At 41.7% G+C, this 18,292-nt stretch overlaps 1 protein-coding gene across 1 annotated transcript in view; it reads left to right on the plus strand.

Moving 5' to 3' along the window:
- LOC124550726 (proteoglycan 4) overlaps positions 1-8,121 on the plus strand; it is a 190,550-nt gene extending 182,429 nt beyond the window's left edge. The window contains exon 11 of the mRNA XM_047125447.1: positions 7,847-8,121. Coding sequence (XP_046981403.1) covers positions 7,847-8,121 — 275 coding nt within the window. The remainder of the gene's footprint in view (positions 1-7,846) is intronic.
- The last annotated feature ends 10,171 nt before the right edge of the window (positions 8,122-18,292 follow it).

An 18,292-nucleotide genomic window follows, 5' to 3' on the forward strand; every position in this document is an offset into this window, starting at 1 on the left:
TATGGCCACAGCACATTCTCACAAACGAGCGATACTGAAATATGCGTATTCGGCGTTGGAATGAACAAAATCGGACAAGTGCGAATAGGAATGGCGCTCTGATTGTTCCATACAACCTTTATTATACGTATAGGTAGTTCATCCATAGTTATTGATGAGTGTGTTTGCAAGTGTCAAAATGTAACATAAATGGCCATATCGTTTGACTACATTCATTTAGAAGTTTACATTTTGTAGTTTGCAAAGGGACCTGTAGATTTTAATATTGGACATAAATTGCTACTTGTTGCCGCTACCCAGATGGATCTCAACAGACGGACAACGAAGAGATCCTATAAGGGTTCCGTATCTACCGATTGAGTTAGAGAACCCCTGAAAATGAAAAGAAGTTTATGATTTTAAAGTTCCATGGATGGCAGGTTCATTACAGATTGATTACAAACTCATATTGGTTAAGGATGCACAAAAAATAAACTGCATCCTTTTTAGAAGAAACATTACACGCAAAGTGGCTTACGAAAACAAAAGAAATATAAATCAGGACAGCTGGACAGATATTTCAACTTCATTCGCCACTTTACAAAGGCTGGATCGGCATCACCGTTTCTGGTCCTGACCCGTTTGCTTGCATTCTATACCAATTTCAAGATTCTGGGATTACAAGAACACATGTAATTGGTGTAGAAAGCAAGCAACAGGTCAGGACCATAAACGGTGACGCCGACCCAGCCTCTGTACAGGTTCTGAGAGTGACTTCGGTCTGCTGAGTGCGCTCTGGTCACGCATTTGGGGGAGGAGGGCAGTGGCGGATGACCTCACAGGAAATATCTAGTGCAGCAAGGAGTACACCTATGGTGCATATGCTTATGATGTCTGTCTTTGTGGTACATGTACGAGTGTCTGGCAGTCGATGGGTATGTGCATGATGCAAAAGAGGCGATTTTGTATGGCACAGAATACGAATTGCATGTTTACTACATCGGCACAGTATGTGGTGATATATTGTCAGGTTGGAGATCGGTTTCAGGCTCTAATATTCAAACTTCCATCCTCACTGGTAGAGCACTGTAGTTGAGTAAGAGTCTTTCAGTATTTGACAATGTGTTGGCCACTTTGCAGTGTTTGTCAGTCTAATATGGTGACCTGTACAAAATAGTTTTGCCGCTGAAAGAAAAAAAAAAAGGCAGACAGTGCTTCCACACTGGCAGCATCAGTAATTTGGAGGGTAAATTCAGTAAGATCCCATCAGAATGCACCATTCATTCACAAGACATCGTTTTTTTGCTGGGACATAGGAGTCTCTACAGTGTGGTGAGAACATTTGTGTGTATTGAAAGCAGGACTTGATGTTTTCCAGGAAGCGTAACACATGATGGACGGGTGTCATATTAGGACCATCAGGAGGAATGCATTCAGCGTTATTCTGCGCTGTTTTTCGTATACAGGTTCTGTTAGGACAGCAATTTTCGATGCAGACGAGCTGTGAGAGATCACAAAAGCTTATGCAAGAATCGACCGTTAACTATTTCTGGGACACAATACAATTTCCGTGAGGTTGACTTGGCTCTTATTTTACATAGCCATGTGACATAACACTGAGAAACTTTTAGATGCTCTTGTGATACTGTGTAGCTACGCGAGCATTTTGCGGCAACGCATCAGCCATGCTTGGCTGGTGAACACGTGCACAGCAAGATGCAGTTTGCATGTCCCATTAGGATTGCTAGGAAAATATGCAACCTGTGCTATTCTGGGAAGCAATGGAACAAATTTCTGCAGTGCCTGTAAGGGTGAGTCGCTCGGCAATTAGGTCTTCACTGAACTGCAGGTAGAGAGAGGGATCGCACCAGCAATGGTGAACATGTGTGCCCAGTCCACAGGGTGACTTGGCGTTTATTTACATAGACATGTGACATCAGAATAACACTCGAAGAACTCTAACTGTAGAAGCGACTTTCACCTGCTGGCTGTAGGCGGCTGCGATGGTTCACGTTCCGGCGGTGGCTTGCTTCCGGCTGGCCCTGCAGAGCGCATGAGTGTGTTGGAACAGTTCGCTGATACATTGCGTATTTTATGTGCACTGAGTGTTTGTGCACTACATTATTTTGCGTGTTTAAGCGTTGTGAGCGTGTTTGAATAGCGTTACAGGTGCATTATTTTTTTTTTACAATTTACGAGTTGTTTTTGTGTCTCTTGCATTATGTTGCGAACAGGTGAGCAGGCTGTCCAATGCATGATTTCGACAGTTGACGATTAGCAAGTGTGTTAGCAGAGCATTATTTTGACAATGTAGGAGTTGTTCACATCTCTGTACATCAGTGTACTGCATTATTTTGGTGATTTACGAGTACTTTGCACGTCTGTAGACTATTTACTGTGACCTCAAGCACACTAGGGTGAGTGTTTTGTACCAGTGTAATAAATAAACTACATGAAACCCATCCCTAAATAAACAGTATGCATTATTCTGGCAGTTTACGAGTTGTTTTCGTGTCTGTACAAAAGTGTACTGCATTATTTCAGTGATTTACTAGTAGTTTGCAGTTCTGTAGGCTGTTCAATGCAATATTTCGACAGTTTACAATTAGCAAGCGTATTTGCAGAGAATTATTTTGATAATTTACGGGTTGTTTTTGTCTCTGCAGATCAGTGTATTGCATTATTTTGGGCTGTGTTAAGCGTCGTGAGCATATTTGTATAGTATTACACATGCATTATTTAGGTGATCTACGAGTAGTTTGCACATCTGTAAGCTATGTACTGCATTATTTCGGTAATTTACGAGTTGTTTGTCTCTCTGCACATCAGTGTACTGCATTAATTATGAGTAGTTTGCAGGTCTGTAGCCTATTTACTGTGACCTCAAGCACGTCAGAGTATGTGTTTTGTATCAGTGTAATAAATACACCATGTCAAATCTGTCCCTAAATAAATTGTTCTGGAGTAAATAAAGTACTCTTCTCCCCCCCCCCCCCCCAGCCCAGAACAGGCTGAGTCCTTTTCCTGCCTTTTTCCCCTCCAGACTGCCATCCTGGATTACATCACGGGAGGGACGACAGTGCCCTCTGTTTGCAGTACTGTGTACTAGGTCAGTTGGACTCCGGGCCTCTAGGTGGACACACTAGATGGAGCTACTGCCTCAAATTGTTTAAATAAAGACTTACATCCATCCTATCCAGCACAGGCTGAGTCCTTTTCCCGCCAATTCCTAGGAAGAGGTAGCAGTCGGATGACTTAGGTTAGTGGAGGTAGCACAAGTGACCTATTCTCCTGCCATTTTCTTTGGTTAGTGGAAGTAGCCATGGTGTGTTGCATTGTTCTAGGGGAGGTGAGTGGGTTGGGTTATTGGAGGTAGGCCAATTGACCTATTTTTCGCCAAAATTTGAACTTCCTCTCATTGCCATATCTATCGCCGCCATCTTGAATAAATTTTGCAACAATGGAGAGTGGGGCCATACGAACTTTGTTCTACTACTGGTGACTGTATAAACAAGTAACCTTATAAATAGAGATGGTGGTTTTTGTTTGAATTCTGCGTGGAATCTTGCTCTCTCACTTGTCAAAAAACAGAGGGACAGAGTTTATATTACCTCACCCATTGATTATTAATTTCACTATCGATAACTTCTGACGCCACCCATCTGGTTTGTAATGGTGCTAGTGTCTACAGCACGTGTGAATGTTATCTTTCTGGAGTTTCTCTGGGAACCAGGGTTTTAAATTACCTTGCACAACTCTAGTGACTTTTGTTGGTACTACCACAACGACCTGTGTTGTCGCTGTTAATTCACTATGGATTTTAACAATAAAAATAACTGTGAAACACGGACTGAAAAATCTTCTAGGGTGCAGTTCATGTGTGACAACAACTACTTAATAAATAAAAGACCCTAATCATGATTCTGTCCAATTCTCGAGCCTTCACTCGTCCCGCGATCTAGTGAGGTCTGATCTCCAAGACGACTGTTACCTTTGTAATTCATTCTCGGGATAAAGATGAGAGCCACTTTATTACCATACATTTCGTTTTTTTTTTTTTAATTTAATACTTGATTAATCATTTTTATTGTTTCATCTGAAATTTTGCCATCATGTGGTCAAACTGATTACAATCTGCTAATGTTTGTATGTTATTCTAATATATGAACAGGGGTTGAATTGCTCATTTGCAACCTATCATTACCACCTCTCATAATCAAATCAAATATTATACTGGGTTCAGTCAAGTAATATTGTCTGGAGGGCAATATTTTCGTCTTTGTCTGCTACCCAAGTTTGTGCAGTGGTAGGATTTATTGCTATTACTTCCATTGTTTCACGAAATTGTCAAATTTTAAGCAGAGCCAAAGCTGATTGTTTCGGCTAGCACGCAGTTTTTTGCTTACTCCTTACACTCGCGTCGCGCAAGCTAAATGTCAACGTGATTGTTCGAAAAAGCTCGATATTGTATCGAACGCTGCTGCATAAGGGGAAATCTCGAGGCCGTTCGAACGCGAGTATCGTTTGCTCAGCCCTAAGTGGTGCAGTTTTGCCATGAAAATGGCAGGGTGTGCTGCTGTCGAAATATCTGAGGTTGTCGACGGTGTCACCTGACTGCATTCCGTAAGTTATTTTAACACTGTATACGCCGAGACAAGCTCAGGTCTCACACGTGGCTTTATTACTATTTAAAATTTATAATTTCACGATGAAGATAACATATGACAAAATGCGTCATACTTGTAGCGAAATCAAGTTCAAAATAGACAACTTGCTACAACCTGCAAGTGAAGTTATGATATACAAGGACTGTTCAAAAAATTCCGAAATCGTAATTTCGCACCAATGGTGTGATGGAGCGAAATGCCGTTGGCAACTCTGCATACGCCTGTATTTAGTGTGTAACTCCCCAAGTCTGTTGTACGTCTGTTAGTTATTGTTTAGTGCTGTATTGAGTAAAACGTTGTGTCATACAGTTTACGAATTTCGAGATGGCTGAGTTATTGGAGCAAAGCGTCTGTATTAAATTTTGCATGAAACACAGGAAAACCATTACAGAAAGACACCAAATGATGCAGAAAGTCTACGGTGATGAGTGCTTAAGCCGTACTCGGTGTTACGAATGGTTCACACGTTTTAAAAATGGCCGGACAGAAGTTAAAGATCACCCTCATTCAGGACGTCCTTCGACGTCTACCGACGATGCTCGTGTCAGGAGCATCAACGAAATCGGGCGTGTCAATCTGACTGTCCGAGAGCTTGCAGAAGAATGTAACATTTCAGTTGGATCATGTCACGGAATCCTGATACATCATCTTGGAATGCATCGTGTTGCCGCCAAGTTCGTCGCACGGCTCACCAGAAAGACATTCGCATCGCAATCTATTTAGAGCTTTTGGATCGAGCAAACGAGACTAAGATGTTCCATGAGAGAATCGTAACTGCCGATGAGGTGTGGGTCTACGGTTATGATGTTAAGATCAAGATCAATCATCACAACGGGTCAGGAAAAGTTGTCCACGACCACAAAGAGCTCGTCAGGTCAGGCCAAATGTCAAAGATATTCTGATAGTTTTCTTTGACTTTGAAGGATTAATTGGTCATGAATTCGTGCCACAGGGACAAACTGTTAATCGATAATACTACCGGGATGTGTTACGACGCCTGCGAGAATATGTGAGAAAGAAACAGCTTGAAATGTGGCGAGACAGGTCATGACTCTTGCATCACGATAACGCAGCCGCACATTGATCCCTGTTGGTGCGTGTTGCACAAAAAACGAAATCACTCTGCTTCCTCAGCCTCCGACTCTCCAGACCTGACCCCTGCTGATTTTTTTGATTTCCAAAGTTGAAAACCCCGTTGAATATTTGCAGCGGTAGACGAGATAAAAGAAAACTCGCAGACGGCGCTTCACGCGATGCAGCAAGAGGCGTACCAAGACTACTTTCGGAAGTGGAAAAGACATCGACAGCAGTGTATCAATTGTGGAGGAGAGTATTTCGAAGGAGACCATGCACAGTAAGTAAAAAGTAGGCACAGAAAAATTTGTGTACAAAGAATGAGATTTTCACTTTGCAGCGGAGTGTGCGCTGATATGAAACTTTCTGGCAGATTAAAACTGTGTGCCCGACCGAGACTCGAACTCAGGACCTTTGTCTTTTGCGGGCAAGTGCTCTACCAACTGAGCTACCCAAGCATGACTCACGCCCCGTCCTCACAGCTTTACTTCCGCCAGTACCTCGTCTCCTACCTTTCAAACTTCACAGAAGGTACAAAGTTCCGAAATTTTTTGAACAGACTTCGTAACACACTGATCCACCCGAAGATGAGTATGTACGCTTATGAAATGCGCCGTGAAAGAAAATAAAGCTGAATGTCAGAGAAAATTGTATTAATTTATCTTCTCAGCAATGTAGATGCACCTGTTGTTGTTGTGGTCTTCAGTCCTGAGACTGGTTTGATGCAGCTCTCCATGCTACCCTATCCTGTGCAAGTTTCTTCATCTCCCAGTACTTTCTGCAACCTACATCCTTCTGAATCTGCTTAGTGTATTCATCTCTTGGTCTCCCTCTACGATTTTTATCCTCCACGCTGCCTTCCAATGCTAAATTTGTGATCCCTTGATGCCTCAGAACATGTCCTACCAACCGGTCCCTTCTCCTTGTCAAGTTGTGCCACAAATTTCTCTTCTCCCCAATCCTATTTAACACCTCATTAGTTATGTGATCTACCCATCTAATCTTCAGCATTCTTCTGTAGCACCACATTTCGAAAGCTTCTATTCTCTTCTTGTCCAAACTATTTATCGTCCATGTTTCACTTCCATACATGGCTACACTCCATACAAATACTTTCAGAAATGACTTCCTGACACTTAAATCTATACTCGATGTCAACAAATTTCTCTTCTTCAGAAACGCTTTCCTTGCCATTGCCAGTCTACATTTTATATCCTCTCTACTTCGACCATGATCAGTTATTTTGCTTCCCAAAAAGCAAAACTCCTTTACTACCTTAAGTGTCCCATTTCCTAATCTAATTCCCTCAGCATCACCCGACTTAATTCGACTACATTCCATAATCCTCGTATTGCTTTTGTTGATGTTCATCTTGCACCCTCCTTTCAAGACACTGTCCATTCCGTTCAGCTGCTCTTTTAAGTCCTTTGCTGTCTCTGACAGAATTACAATGTCATCGGTGAACCTCAAAGTTTTTATTTCTTCTCCATGGATTTTAATACCTACTCCGAACTTTTCTTTTGTTTCCTTTACTGCTTGCTCAATATACAGATTGAACAACATCGGGGAGAGGCTACAACCCTGTCTCACTCCCTTCCCAACCACTGCTTTCCTTTCATGCCCCTTGACTGTTATAACTGCCATCTGCTTTCTGTACAAATTGTAAATAGCCTTTCGCTCCCTCTATTTTACCCCTGCCACCTTTAGAATTTGAAAGAGTATTCCAGTCAACATTGTCAAAAGCTTTCTCTGAGTCTACAAATGCTAGAAACGTAGGTTCACCTTTCCTTAATCTTTCTTCTAAGATAAGTTGTAAGGTCAGTATTGCCTCACGTGTTCCAGTATTTCTACGGAATCCAAAGTGATCTTCCTCGAGGTCGGCTTCTACCAGTTTTTCCATTCGTCTGTAAAGAATTCGTGTTAGTATTTTGCAGCTGTGACTTATTAAACTGATAGTTCGGTAATTTTCACATCTGTCAACACCTGCTTTCTTTGGGATTGAAACTGTTATATTCTTCTTGAAGTCTGAGGGTATTTCGCCTGTCTCATACATCTTGCTCACCAAATGGTAGCTAGGGGGGACTTAATGTCGCAGATATTTTCAAATTAAGGAACTGCTTTTCCAGATCGCGCCAATCGCACCGCGGAGGACGAGGCACGCGTGCAGGCACTGTCGGAGTCTTTCGGTGGAGACAACGGCGGCGGCGACATCGGTGACTCAGACTACGAGGAGAAGGAGGGTGGCGGTGAGCAGGCGGTCCAGAGGCCCAACGGGCTCTACTTCCTCTTCGACTGGAACTCCTTCCTCAGGGTCGGCGAGGAGGACAATCCGCGCGTTAACCTGCGCTTCTCACCCAGGGCGGGCAACCCACGAAACTTCCTCCCCATCACCGTGCCCTAGACGGAATGGATGGGACGGTCAACGTTCCAAACGGGTCCAGCTGCTCATCTCAAAAGATGGACACTTGGGTGGCGAACGCCCCATTCGACAGGTGCCGCGTATGACTGCTACTCGCAAGACTCGGCGGTCGTGATGCGTCGCCAGGTCTTCCGCTGTGCACTGCGTGCTGAATTACTGCCGACGCACCCGCCATTTCCTAGCTTTTTTGTACTGTTTCCAAGCTCTGGACTGACACCGAAAGAGCAAGGAGTATTTATACTGAGTGGCCAAAAGTCGTGGGAAGGCACTGGATGTGGTCTTCGGTCGTCGCCTGACGAAGCCTATGCGGTGCCTTTGTCTCCGTACAGTCCCGATACAAATGGATTTCTGACGCCCCACATCCATATCACCAGCTTGCTGACTCATACCCGGCCGACTATCACCCCATATGGGTCTGCACAGGTGACGCGGCTTCAACTGTTTAAACACTTGTCTTCCAGAGCTGCAGTTTACATACATCTAGAATATTTTTCTCGCGCTATTGAACGTAAACCCTTTTGGCGTCGGGAACCATAATTCTTGTCTAATTGTCCGATACATTAGGAGCCATGTATTTTCCACCGATTAGCATTCCACGTTTAAATTTCGCGATGTGCTGCCATGTTCGTCGCACACCTGTCTCTGACAGACTGCTCACGTATCACGTCTACACTAGCGCCATATGCTGCATCTAACAGTAACATTAGGATTTCATACATGGGGCGTCCTCAGATCGGACAACCTTTCCCCTGACTTTTCGCCACTCAGTTTATTCAAAACTGCAGCCTATTGCAACAGCAGTCACACAGCAAAGCACCAAACGCAGTGTTTATAGAAATCACTTGATCTCCATTAAAATGCCATCTGTTGGGTTTACAGGAAACTATGATGAAATTCCTCCGAAGGGGCTGACAGGGAACTGGCAATTAGGTCGTGTGCAGTACATAACGGAACTACTGCTGGCTTTAGAGCAAAGGATAAGGTGTGGTTCAATCTGCCAGTAGTGCTGCAATCATACTTATATTGTACCACAGGCGAATGAGAAACAACTGCATCACTGAGATGCTGTTGTTGTCAACCGCACTCAGGACTCAGGTCACTGGCCGCTGTGGCGGTCCACCACATTTAAATGCGTCAGCCAATAATTATACTAAGATGGATTACCGTGTATTCACTTTTACTTGAGCGCTAAGAGAGCTGTGCAGTGAACGAGGCCTTCCCATCACATATTGCAGTGAGAAGAACAGTTTGAAAGCCCCCTCCATTGTAAAGTACAGCCACTATGCCTGCGATTTATGCTTCAAATCGAGCGTCTACAGCAACCATTTTTTCTTTTCTTTAGGCAGCTTCCACCACTCATTTCAATATACAGAGACAACGCCGCTACGTCATTGTTTTGGAAACAGACATTCCACAAATATTCTTGGATTTTATTTTACTTATTTACCTTTCAGTCACTATAACTAGTTAAGGTGTTGCAGCATCATTCTCAAGCAATCCTTCCTGTTGTCAGGCTGAGATCCGGTATGACTGCTCGTCACAGCCAGCTGCTATTTCACACAGCATTGTTTTATTGCTAAGGTTGGTAGCGACTGGAGATAAAAACACGAGCGTACGGAAGTCCCTACTTCTACATCAACACTTTGCAAGCCACGTAGCGGCGTGTGGCGGCAGGTACTTCTGGTAACATTAATTGGTCCCCCTTCCTGACTATTCCGAATCAAACCTAGGAAACCGTGTGTGCAAGATGAAGTCAACTTCCCTGACTGCTAATAATGATTGTAGTTTTAAGTGTTCACCAGTGTGAGTATTAGCATCCTTACTGAAACGTGCTAAGACAAATGTGGCAAAATTATTAAAAATAAAAATGAATCGCTCATTTCTAAAAGGTCCCATGTTTATACAGACTAGTTTCGATAAAAATTTAAATATGAGTTTTAAGACAGTTGGTCTGAGGGTTTTTTTTTAAGTGAACACCGACGAATCTATTCAGCAACAAAATAGTTTTTACAGTGCAATTTTTGAATTATGTGAACTAATGGTCTTTTAGCAATGATTTCGGAAACCGGTTGATAACTCACTCATTTAACTTTGTACAACCAGAACTACGCACTGGAGTATCAGAAGAACACGTATTATGTGTTTACTACGCAGATGGCGTACCATCGGCATATGTAACTGCAGCTGGTATGCGCACTTCATATAAAAATGTTTTGGTCTGAGACACTAGTCCTCTTCCACAAGGACTGTCAGGATACTTTCATAACTGTACATACTTATATCGAATGTATTTAATAAGCTTCTTGAAGACTATTCCTTTCTCATGTTTGGCTGGAACACTTCCACTGCAGAGACCCAGGAAAGGTCACATGTTTTGTCATTGCAAAACGTATGTCAAAGTGTGCTTTACAAGTCCACAAATGAAGTCAAAGGTGGTTTCCACAAGCGAATTGGGTTATATACGAATTCTGAATTGTCTGCATCACTATCGGTGATGAGAGCCCACTTTTCGTGCATAAATTCCACCAGTTGCAAACTAGTTTCCTCGAAGTTCGCCATGTGCATTACAAGGTTGTTATTCTCAGTGGAATTTACAATGGCGCTTCTCCAAGAGAAGGACCTTCATGTGCCCACACCAACTGCCAGAAGGAGCCAGTTTAGCATAGTCAGATTCACCTATCCATGAACCAGCCACGGCATTATGACGTCATCCGAACGCTGTCCAAAGTGGACTGGCAGAGCAAAACAAAGCCACGGAGCTCACTTGGCAGAGAAAATAGCGCTGTTTCGTTTATTCATGGCCAAGATCAATAACTTGTCTATTGTGAGCCTCTCTTCCAGTTGTAGTTATTCTCATGTTTATTAATTACTGTGACCCCACACACACTCTACCGTCGTAATTATTTACGCTGACCGCAACATTAGTTTTGTAGAAACCTACTTGTTTGTCCCATAGTCCCTCCACAATGCCTGCTGCGTTTCCTAGGTAACAATTGCTGTTGTGTTTCCCGAAGTGTGAACCGATGCTCTCTTTAGCGAATCCAATGTACACCTGACTGCATGACGAAGCCCATGTACATTTATGTAGTGGTTACAAGAGAACGGAGGCCTTTCACGATTTAAATATTTTTGCCCATTCTTAGTGTATGTGAGTATTGTGTTTACACAGTTTTTCGTCAGAATTGTGCTAAAGCAATTGGTGAAAGCCTCCACGTTAATGTTATGTTCGATTTGAAATCGTCTATCAAAAAAATAATATATTAGCGGGCATGACTTGCTTAGTTTATTCTTGGTCCCCTTTTACAACATATGCATTCTACACTCCTCTCCACTAGTAAATTAACTATTCCTTAATGCTTCATGACGTGTGCTATCGACCAATCCCTTCTTTTAGTCAAGTTGTGCCACAAATTTCTTTTCTCCCCGATTGGTTTTAGCACCTTTTCATTAGTTATTCGGAATACTCATTACTCATCTAATCTTCAGCATTCTTCTGTAGCAGCACATTTGAAAATCTTCGCTTATCTCCACGTTTCACATTGAAAAAAAACTTTCATTATAAACCCTTTAAGATTCAAATTTATATTCGATATTAGCAAATTTTTCTCATTCACGACGGTTTTTCTTGTTATTGCCAGTCCCTAAAGTCTACAGTTTATGTTCTCTTTACTTCTGCCGTTGTCAGTTACTCTGTTGCCCAAGTACCAAAACTCATCTACTACTTTCAGCGTCTCATTTCCTACTCCAATTCCCCCAATACCACCAAACGTAATTCGACAACAACCCATTACCTTTGTGTTTATGTTACGATCCATTTTAAAAACACTAATTTCGACTCTGTCGGGATTACAACGTCATCAGTAATCCCATAAATGCCGTTATATCTTCTCTCAGAACTTTAAAAGCTTTTTCGAAATTCCTGTTTCGTTTACATTTTGCTCAAATGCACACGAAATGGTCTGGGCGATGCGCAACAACAAACAAAAAAATCAGTTAAATGTGGCTGATTATTCTCTTAAAGAAGATACACCAGTGGGCCAACAACTCTGAGTACAGACTAACAACCTCTGCGAAGATCTGTCATGACACATAATCTTAAAACAAGAATCACGTTCGACTCATCGTCGAATCTATCACTGATCAGTATCCAGCCACTTATAGCGGCTGCAATGCCATGATTCCATTGCAGCTAAGTGCCACCTGCAATCCGTGAAAAAGAGTATGCAAAAACAGTGTTCGTCGCTAAGTACATTCACTCCTAATACTTGTAATGCATGCAGCTCTCCAGGAAAATCGCTGAACCAGTAACTGAACATAGTAATACGTGTCACTTCCAGATGTACTATTCACTGTAGAAGCAAAGGCCAAAGAAAAGTACCCCAATAGTAAGTAAATTGGCATATAAGGTGGTACACCACACTAGAGAACTATTAACCAAGATGATCACCAACTTACCATACATCAACTCACCCACATCGAATATCCAGTCGACCAGGCGGTTATTACCCAGCTAACGAACCAATGACCATTCGTAAGGCCAACCACCTACCTTGCAATGGGGATGAAATGTTATCTGTCATAGCCAATAAGTTACTGATTCAGTTACAACTCTAATACTATTCCTTCAGTTACCAATAAAACTTGTGCATAGCTTTTATAATATGCTATAAGAAGACGGTTCCGGAGAAGCTAAACTTCGTGTTATAACTCATTTTCTACACGTTTTGTAGGATTTTGGAAAATATATTGAGTTCGAACCCTATGAAATACCCCTAAGAAAACAATCTACTAATACATAACAAGCACGGATTCAGACAATATCGTTCTTGTAAAACACAAATGGCTCTTATTCACTCGAAGTAATGAGTGCTATCGACAGGGAATCTCACACTGATTCCGTATTTCTATATTTACAGAAGGCTTTCGACACACTTCTTCACAAGTGGCTTCTAATCAAGTTGCGTGCCTATGGAGTTTCGTCTCAGTTGCACAAGTGGATTTCTTATATATATATATCTGAAAGGTCACAAATTAACATGAAGTCATCGAATGAAACAGAAGTGATATCTGCGATTCTCCAAGGAAATGTTACTTGCCCTCTTCAGTTTCTAGTCTACGTAAATGATTTAGGAGACAATCTCAGCAGCCCTCTTCCATTTTCTGCGCCTAGTACAGTCATCAGAAGACCAAAACGAATTGCATTAGTATTTTGACTGGTATCCCCATGGTACGAAAATACAAAACGTGAGTGCCTCTACACAAGTACTAAAAATTTCGGTTACACGATGAATCATACAAATTTAAAGGCTGTCGATTTTAGTAAATATCTATGAATTACAACTACTAACAACTTAAATCGGAACCATCACACAGAAAATCTCCTGGGGAAGTTACACCATAAACTGCATTTTATTGTCAAAACACCTACAAGACGCAATAAATCTACTAAAGAGACTGTCTAAACTATCCTTGTGCCTTCTGGAATACTGTTGCGTGGAAAGGGTTACTTGCCAGATTTGACTGACCGAGAACATCGAAAAAGTTCGAAGAAGCAAGAAAGGGTAGCTTGTTTTGTATTCTCGCGAAAACTTAATGTGTGTCACGGACATGATGCGCGAGTTGGGGTGACAATCAATAAAACAAAGGCGGTTTTCGCTGCGGCGAGATATTTTCAAGAAATTTTAATCACCAACTTGCTCCTCCGAATGAGACCATATTTTGTTTGCTCCCTTCTACATAAGGAGACATGTCCATCGCAATAAAGTATGATAAATCAAAGCTCGCACAGAAAGATTTAGTTGTTTATTTTTCCCTCGAGCTATTCGAGAGTGGAGCGATGGAGAAGCGATCTCAAAGTGCTTCTGGAAAACGCCTGGCAAGTACTTAATTGTGAATTACAGAGCAGTGACTTAGATGTACATTATGGGAAACTCCAAGGAACAACGTACGACATACTACTCTAATACCTTTCCTTGAAGAAGTCTTCAAAGTATCTTACAGTAACATGCATCTACCAAGCAGCGAACTGAATCTCCCGGTCGCAATTAAGAAGCACGGCCTTGTTCTACGGTAGGTGTTATCCAGTTTCCTTCGCCTGGCCACTGATCTCACAGAAATAGCCAACTGCTGGGTAACATACCGTTTAACGTGAACTCCGAACCACGGCAGATCATCAGATATTGCACATATGAAAATGACTGACTTAAGTGAAAGAAGCGATACGTAATATCCTCGATCGAGGACTGAACCAGTGACATTAGGACACCTACCTTGTCACATTCGGTTTCCCAGAACCACCGTAGTCCAAATCCAGGCCGCCTCGCGTAACCCTACCCCCTTTTTTTTCCTATTTCACACCGACCTAGTCACTCCGTCTCTCAACGAGAAGTTAAACCCTTAAACTTCTCCACATGTTTTCTTCATCTTTAACACAATTTGCTAAACATTTATGAGTAGCATCCACGTCTTTATCTACACGATTAATCTGCAATTCATCCTGAAGTGCTTAGCAGAGGGTGCTAGACACCACAATTTCTATACCTTTCCCCTCTCTAACAGCGCGTTGGAACAACTGAACATCTACTTCTCTCCGTGTGACCCCGGATTTTCTTTATCCTATGTAGCTTAGAGGCAACAAAATATTTTACGACTCTAAGGAGAAAGTTGTTGATCGAAATTTCATGGAATCATTTCGCTATCATGAAAAATGACTTTGCTATAATAACTGTCACCCAAACTTGCTTATCATATCCATGATAGTCTGTCCCATCTTTCGCGACACCACAAAACATGCTACCCTTTTTTGAACTTTTTCGATGTCCTGTGTACATCACCCCCTGGTGATCCCATACTGCGTAGCAACAAAGAAGGGCACATTTTAAACGTTCTTCCAATAAAACGCAGTCTCTGGATCACTATCCCTACAACATGTTTTATATGGTCGCTCCAATTTAGGCTGCTCCTAACTGTAATCCGTAGCAAGTTGACTCAACCTCAATATATAGTCGTTTATCATATGCCAGTAATGCAGTGGAATTCCCTTAGTATTCATGTAGAGGGCATCACACTTCTGTTATCAAAAATCCACTTTTCGCCCCATTCAGGTCCGCGTCAAAATTATTTTGTAATTCTTTTGAACTTCTGTTGACTTCAATGCACGGTAAACGACAGACTCATCTACTAAAAACAACCTAAGAGGGATGCTCATGTCTCCAAAATCATGTATATTGGTCAAGAACAAAGGTCCTATCACACTTCCTTAGGGAATACCGTAAATAACCTAGGTCTCACTAGGTAAGGTCCCATCAATTACTATACATTGCCCCTTTCCTGATGGCGAATCACGACTCTAATCGTATAGCTGAGAAAACATTCCCTAGGCGTTCAATTCGATTAGAAGCCGCTTATGAGGAATGGTATCAAAAATCCAGAAAGTCTGGCGTTTAATTTATCCAACACCCCTGGCTAACGACTTCTGCATTCCTTCAGTTTATGCCTTTATAGGTCCCCAGGCATCTGGCTTAAGAAAACGTAAAACATGTCTTACAGAAAGCTCATCCGACCGTGCGGCAAGTACTCCGAGGATCAATACGGCGAAAGTAGTCAATTATAAACATCTCTAACTACGGACCTTCAAGCGCGCTGCTACAGACCAATCAATAACAGCACATCCCAAACGGTACCTCCTTGGCGGCAGCAAAACTTTCGCATGGCCCAAAAAAACGACGTTTCTCGCTGTTCAACAGTACGATCAGTAAACAGTGTACTCTAACGCTATCGGAAATTAATGAAGACTAGAATTCGAACTGGAGCGACTGCGGCGCTTATGCTGGCTGCGCTGTTTCGTCAAGTGAGCAAATATGAAAAATCTACATGAATAGCGCTTCGCGATACACGCGGTAGAAGGGAGAAAGAAAAAAAAGTGCACGACCAAGGCAGAGGTCAGGTCGGGCGAGAGATTACCACCCAATCACTGCAAAAGAACTTAGTCAAAGATCTTTCATAAAAGATGTTTTATAATGTCTCTGAATGTGTCAGTTACTTTTACAATAGATTTTACAAATGAACCGTCGACTTAGCTTTCATAAGAGTTTTGTCGAAGATGTAACACGGGCCGACGTTAATGGCACACTTCTGAATGCTGAAAGCCGGGAACACAGGGATAGACGATGCGAATACTGCTACAATCAACCATACTGCTACCACGATCCCGGCTAGCTGTTGTCATCGCTTTGCTAAATAGTAAAGATAAGTTGACGAGTTAACAAACATATATTTCATCTTAAAATACGCATACAAAAATCCTCGAAACGTGACATTAACATCTGCATTATGAGATAAACGAAATAATTAACATAGCGACTATCAATCTACAAATGCACACACTAATGTCGTAGTGCTATTGTTATACGCCAATGAGGAGACGAATTCAATGTTCGCCATGACGAGCCAAGCACTGAAGTAATAGAACTTTGGAACCCCCACCTGGAGACAAGGATGAGTAACAATCATATTTCTCTATGTGATACTGCTTCCCCATTCTTTCTTACGTCATCTACGCGCTTTTCTCTGTATCAGTAAATGATTTCATTCCAGCCTTAATCTAGCCTTGTATATTGTCACCCCTACATGCCTATTTGTACACATAACGGCCTTGACAGTACATTTCACATACTGCGTTATAATATTCGTCTACCCCAACAATCTCCACCCCCCTTTTGTCCCCCCCCCCCTTCCTCTTCCACTGTCCTTTCTAATACGTGTTAGTTATTACCATATCCCGAAACAGATTTCCCCACAAAACGTTTTGCTAAATTATTCCTTTTTGCACTTCCACATTTTGTTCTTTACCTGTCCATGCCATTTTTAATGTACTTCTATGGTACCGCATTCCAATGCCTCCAGTCTCTTCTGTCAACTCCCCATGGTGCACATTTCACTCCAATAAATTTTGCTTCATTGGCAGTGATTTTAGAATAAAGGCATTTTTCTTTCCTGGAAATGCAACACACTCAACAAATGCATGTAACCCGAGCATTTATAGCACAGCTTCATCTTCACACAGATACACATTTCTTAACAAAAAGTTATCTGTGATAGAGTACACACTGACCTCAACTCATCACAAATATTTCCACTGCAACAAGTGGTTTGGTGGAATTGTAATACAGTTTAGCAGAACAGTAACACAGTTCCTGAAGAGGAAAGGTTGTTCACAGGTTCTCTTGGAAATAACCTCAAAATTTACTCTCCATGTTCTGGACTTTGAATAGTTTGTACTATAATGCTTGTTTCCATCATCACCTGCCATCATTTCATATTCAAACTATCCTTACCTTACTAGTATCTTCAGAAATGTAACTTGTACTACAAGCTGCTACAAAGTTTTGTACAACAAACACCCATAACTGACTAGCAAGTTGCACAAGTTAGTTGCAGATTAAGTGTTGTATTTTGTGAGATCAGCAGTTCGCTGTCCTCTTTGTACAAGCAGAGTCAGTCTGAAAATCTATACGCTAAGTTCATACATCCACAATGACAGTTTAATGGGGTAGGAAGGTGCAAGAATCATCCACATTTCTACTTAAAAACCAACACTTTTTACTGTAAGAATCTGGTGTTATTTACTAACTACAGCCACACTATCACTTTTAATATAGTTTTAAACAAACATGTTGACAAGCTGATGTAGAAAGGGACCCACAGTAATCTAAACACAAAACAGTGATCCAAATACCGATATGTGCTCTGAAAAACGAGGAACCAAGTATTCAGATTGTTTCGCTGTCTGTTAAGAATTGAAGTACATATAATCAATCAGTTGTGAAGCAGTGTCATAGAAATATGTCACATTACCTTGTCACTCCTCCTGGAAACAAGACTAAACATACAGACGAATTTTTACATTTACCTGTACATGCTAGAGAAACTTGCCACAGTCAGATCTAAAATATTATTCTCACTCATACATACTAAGTGACTAGAATTTTTCACTCACCATAAAACTTTCATTACTATACTCCTCTTACCTGCAAGTACAAGTCGATTGTTGTTCTTAAAAGACTACACAAAAAAGTGGTCTTGGAGTATCATATAGCTGCAAGTTTTTTTTTAAAGTACACTCATAACATATGTAGCATGTTTGTTTGGAAGA

Source organism: Schistocerca americana, chromosome 9 (assembly GCF_021461395.2).
Source record: "Schistocerca americana isolate TAMUIC-IGC-003095 chromosome 9, iqSchAmer2.1, whole genome shotgun sequence".
Taxonomy (NCBI): Eukaryota; Metazoa; Arthropoda; class Insecta; order Orthoptera; family Acrididae; genus Schistocerca; species Schistocerca americana.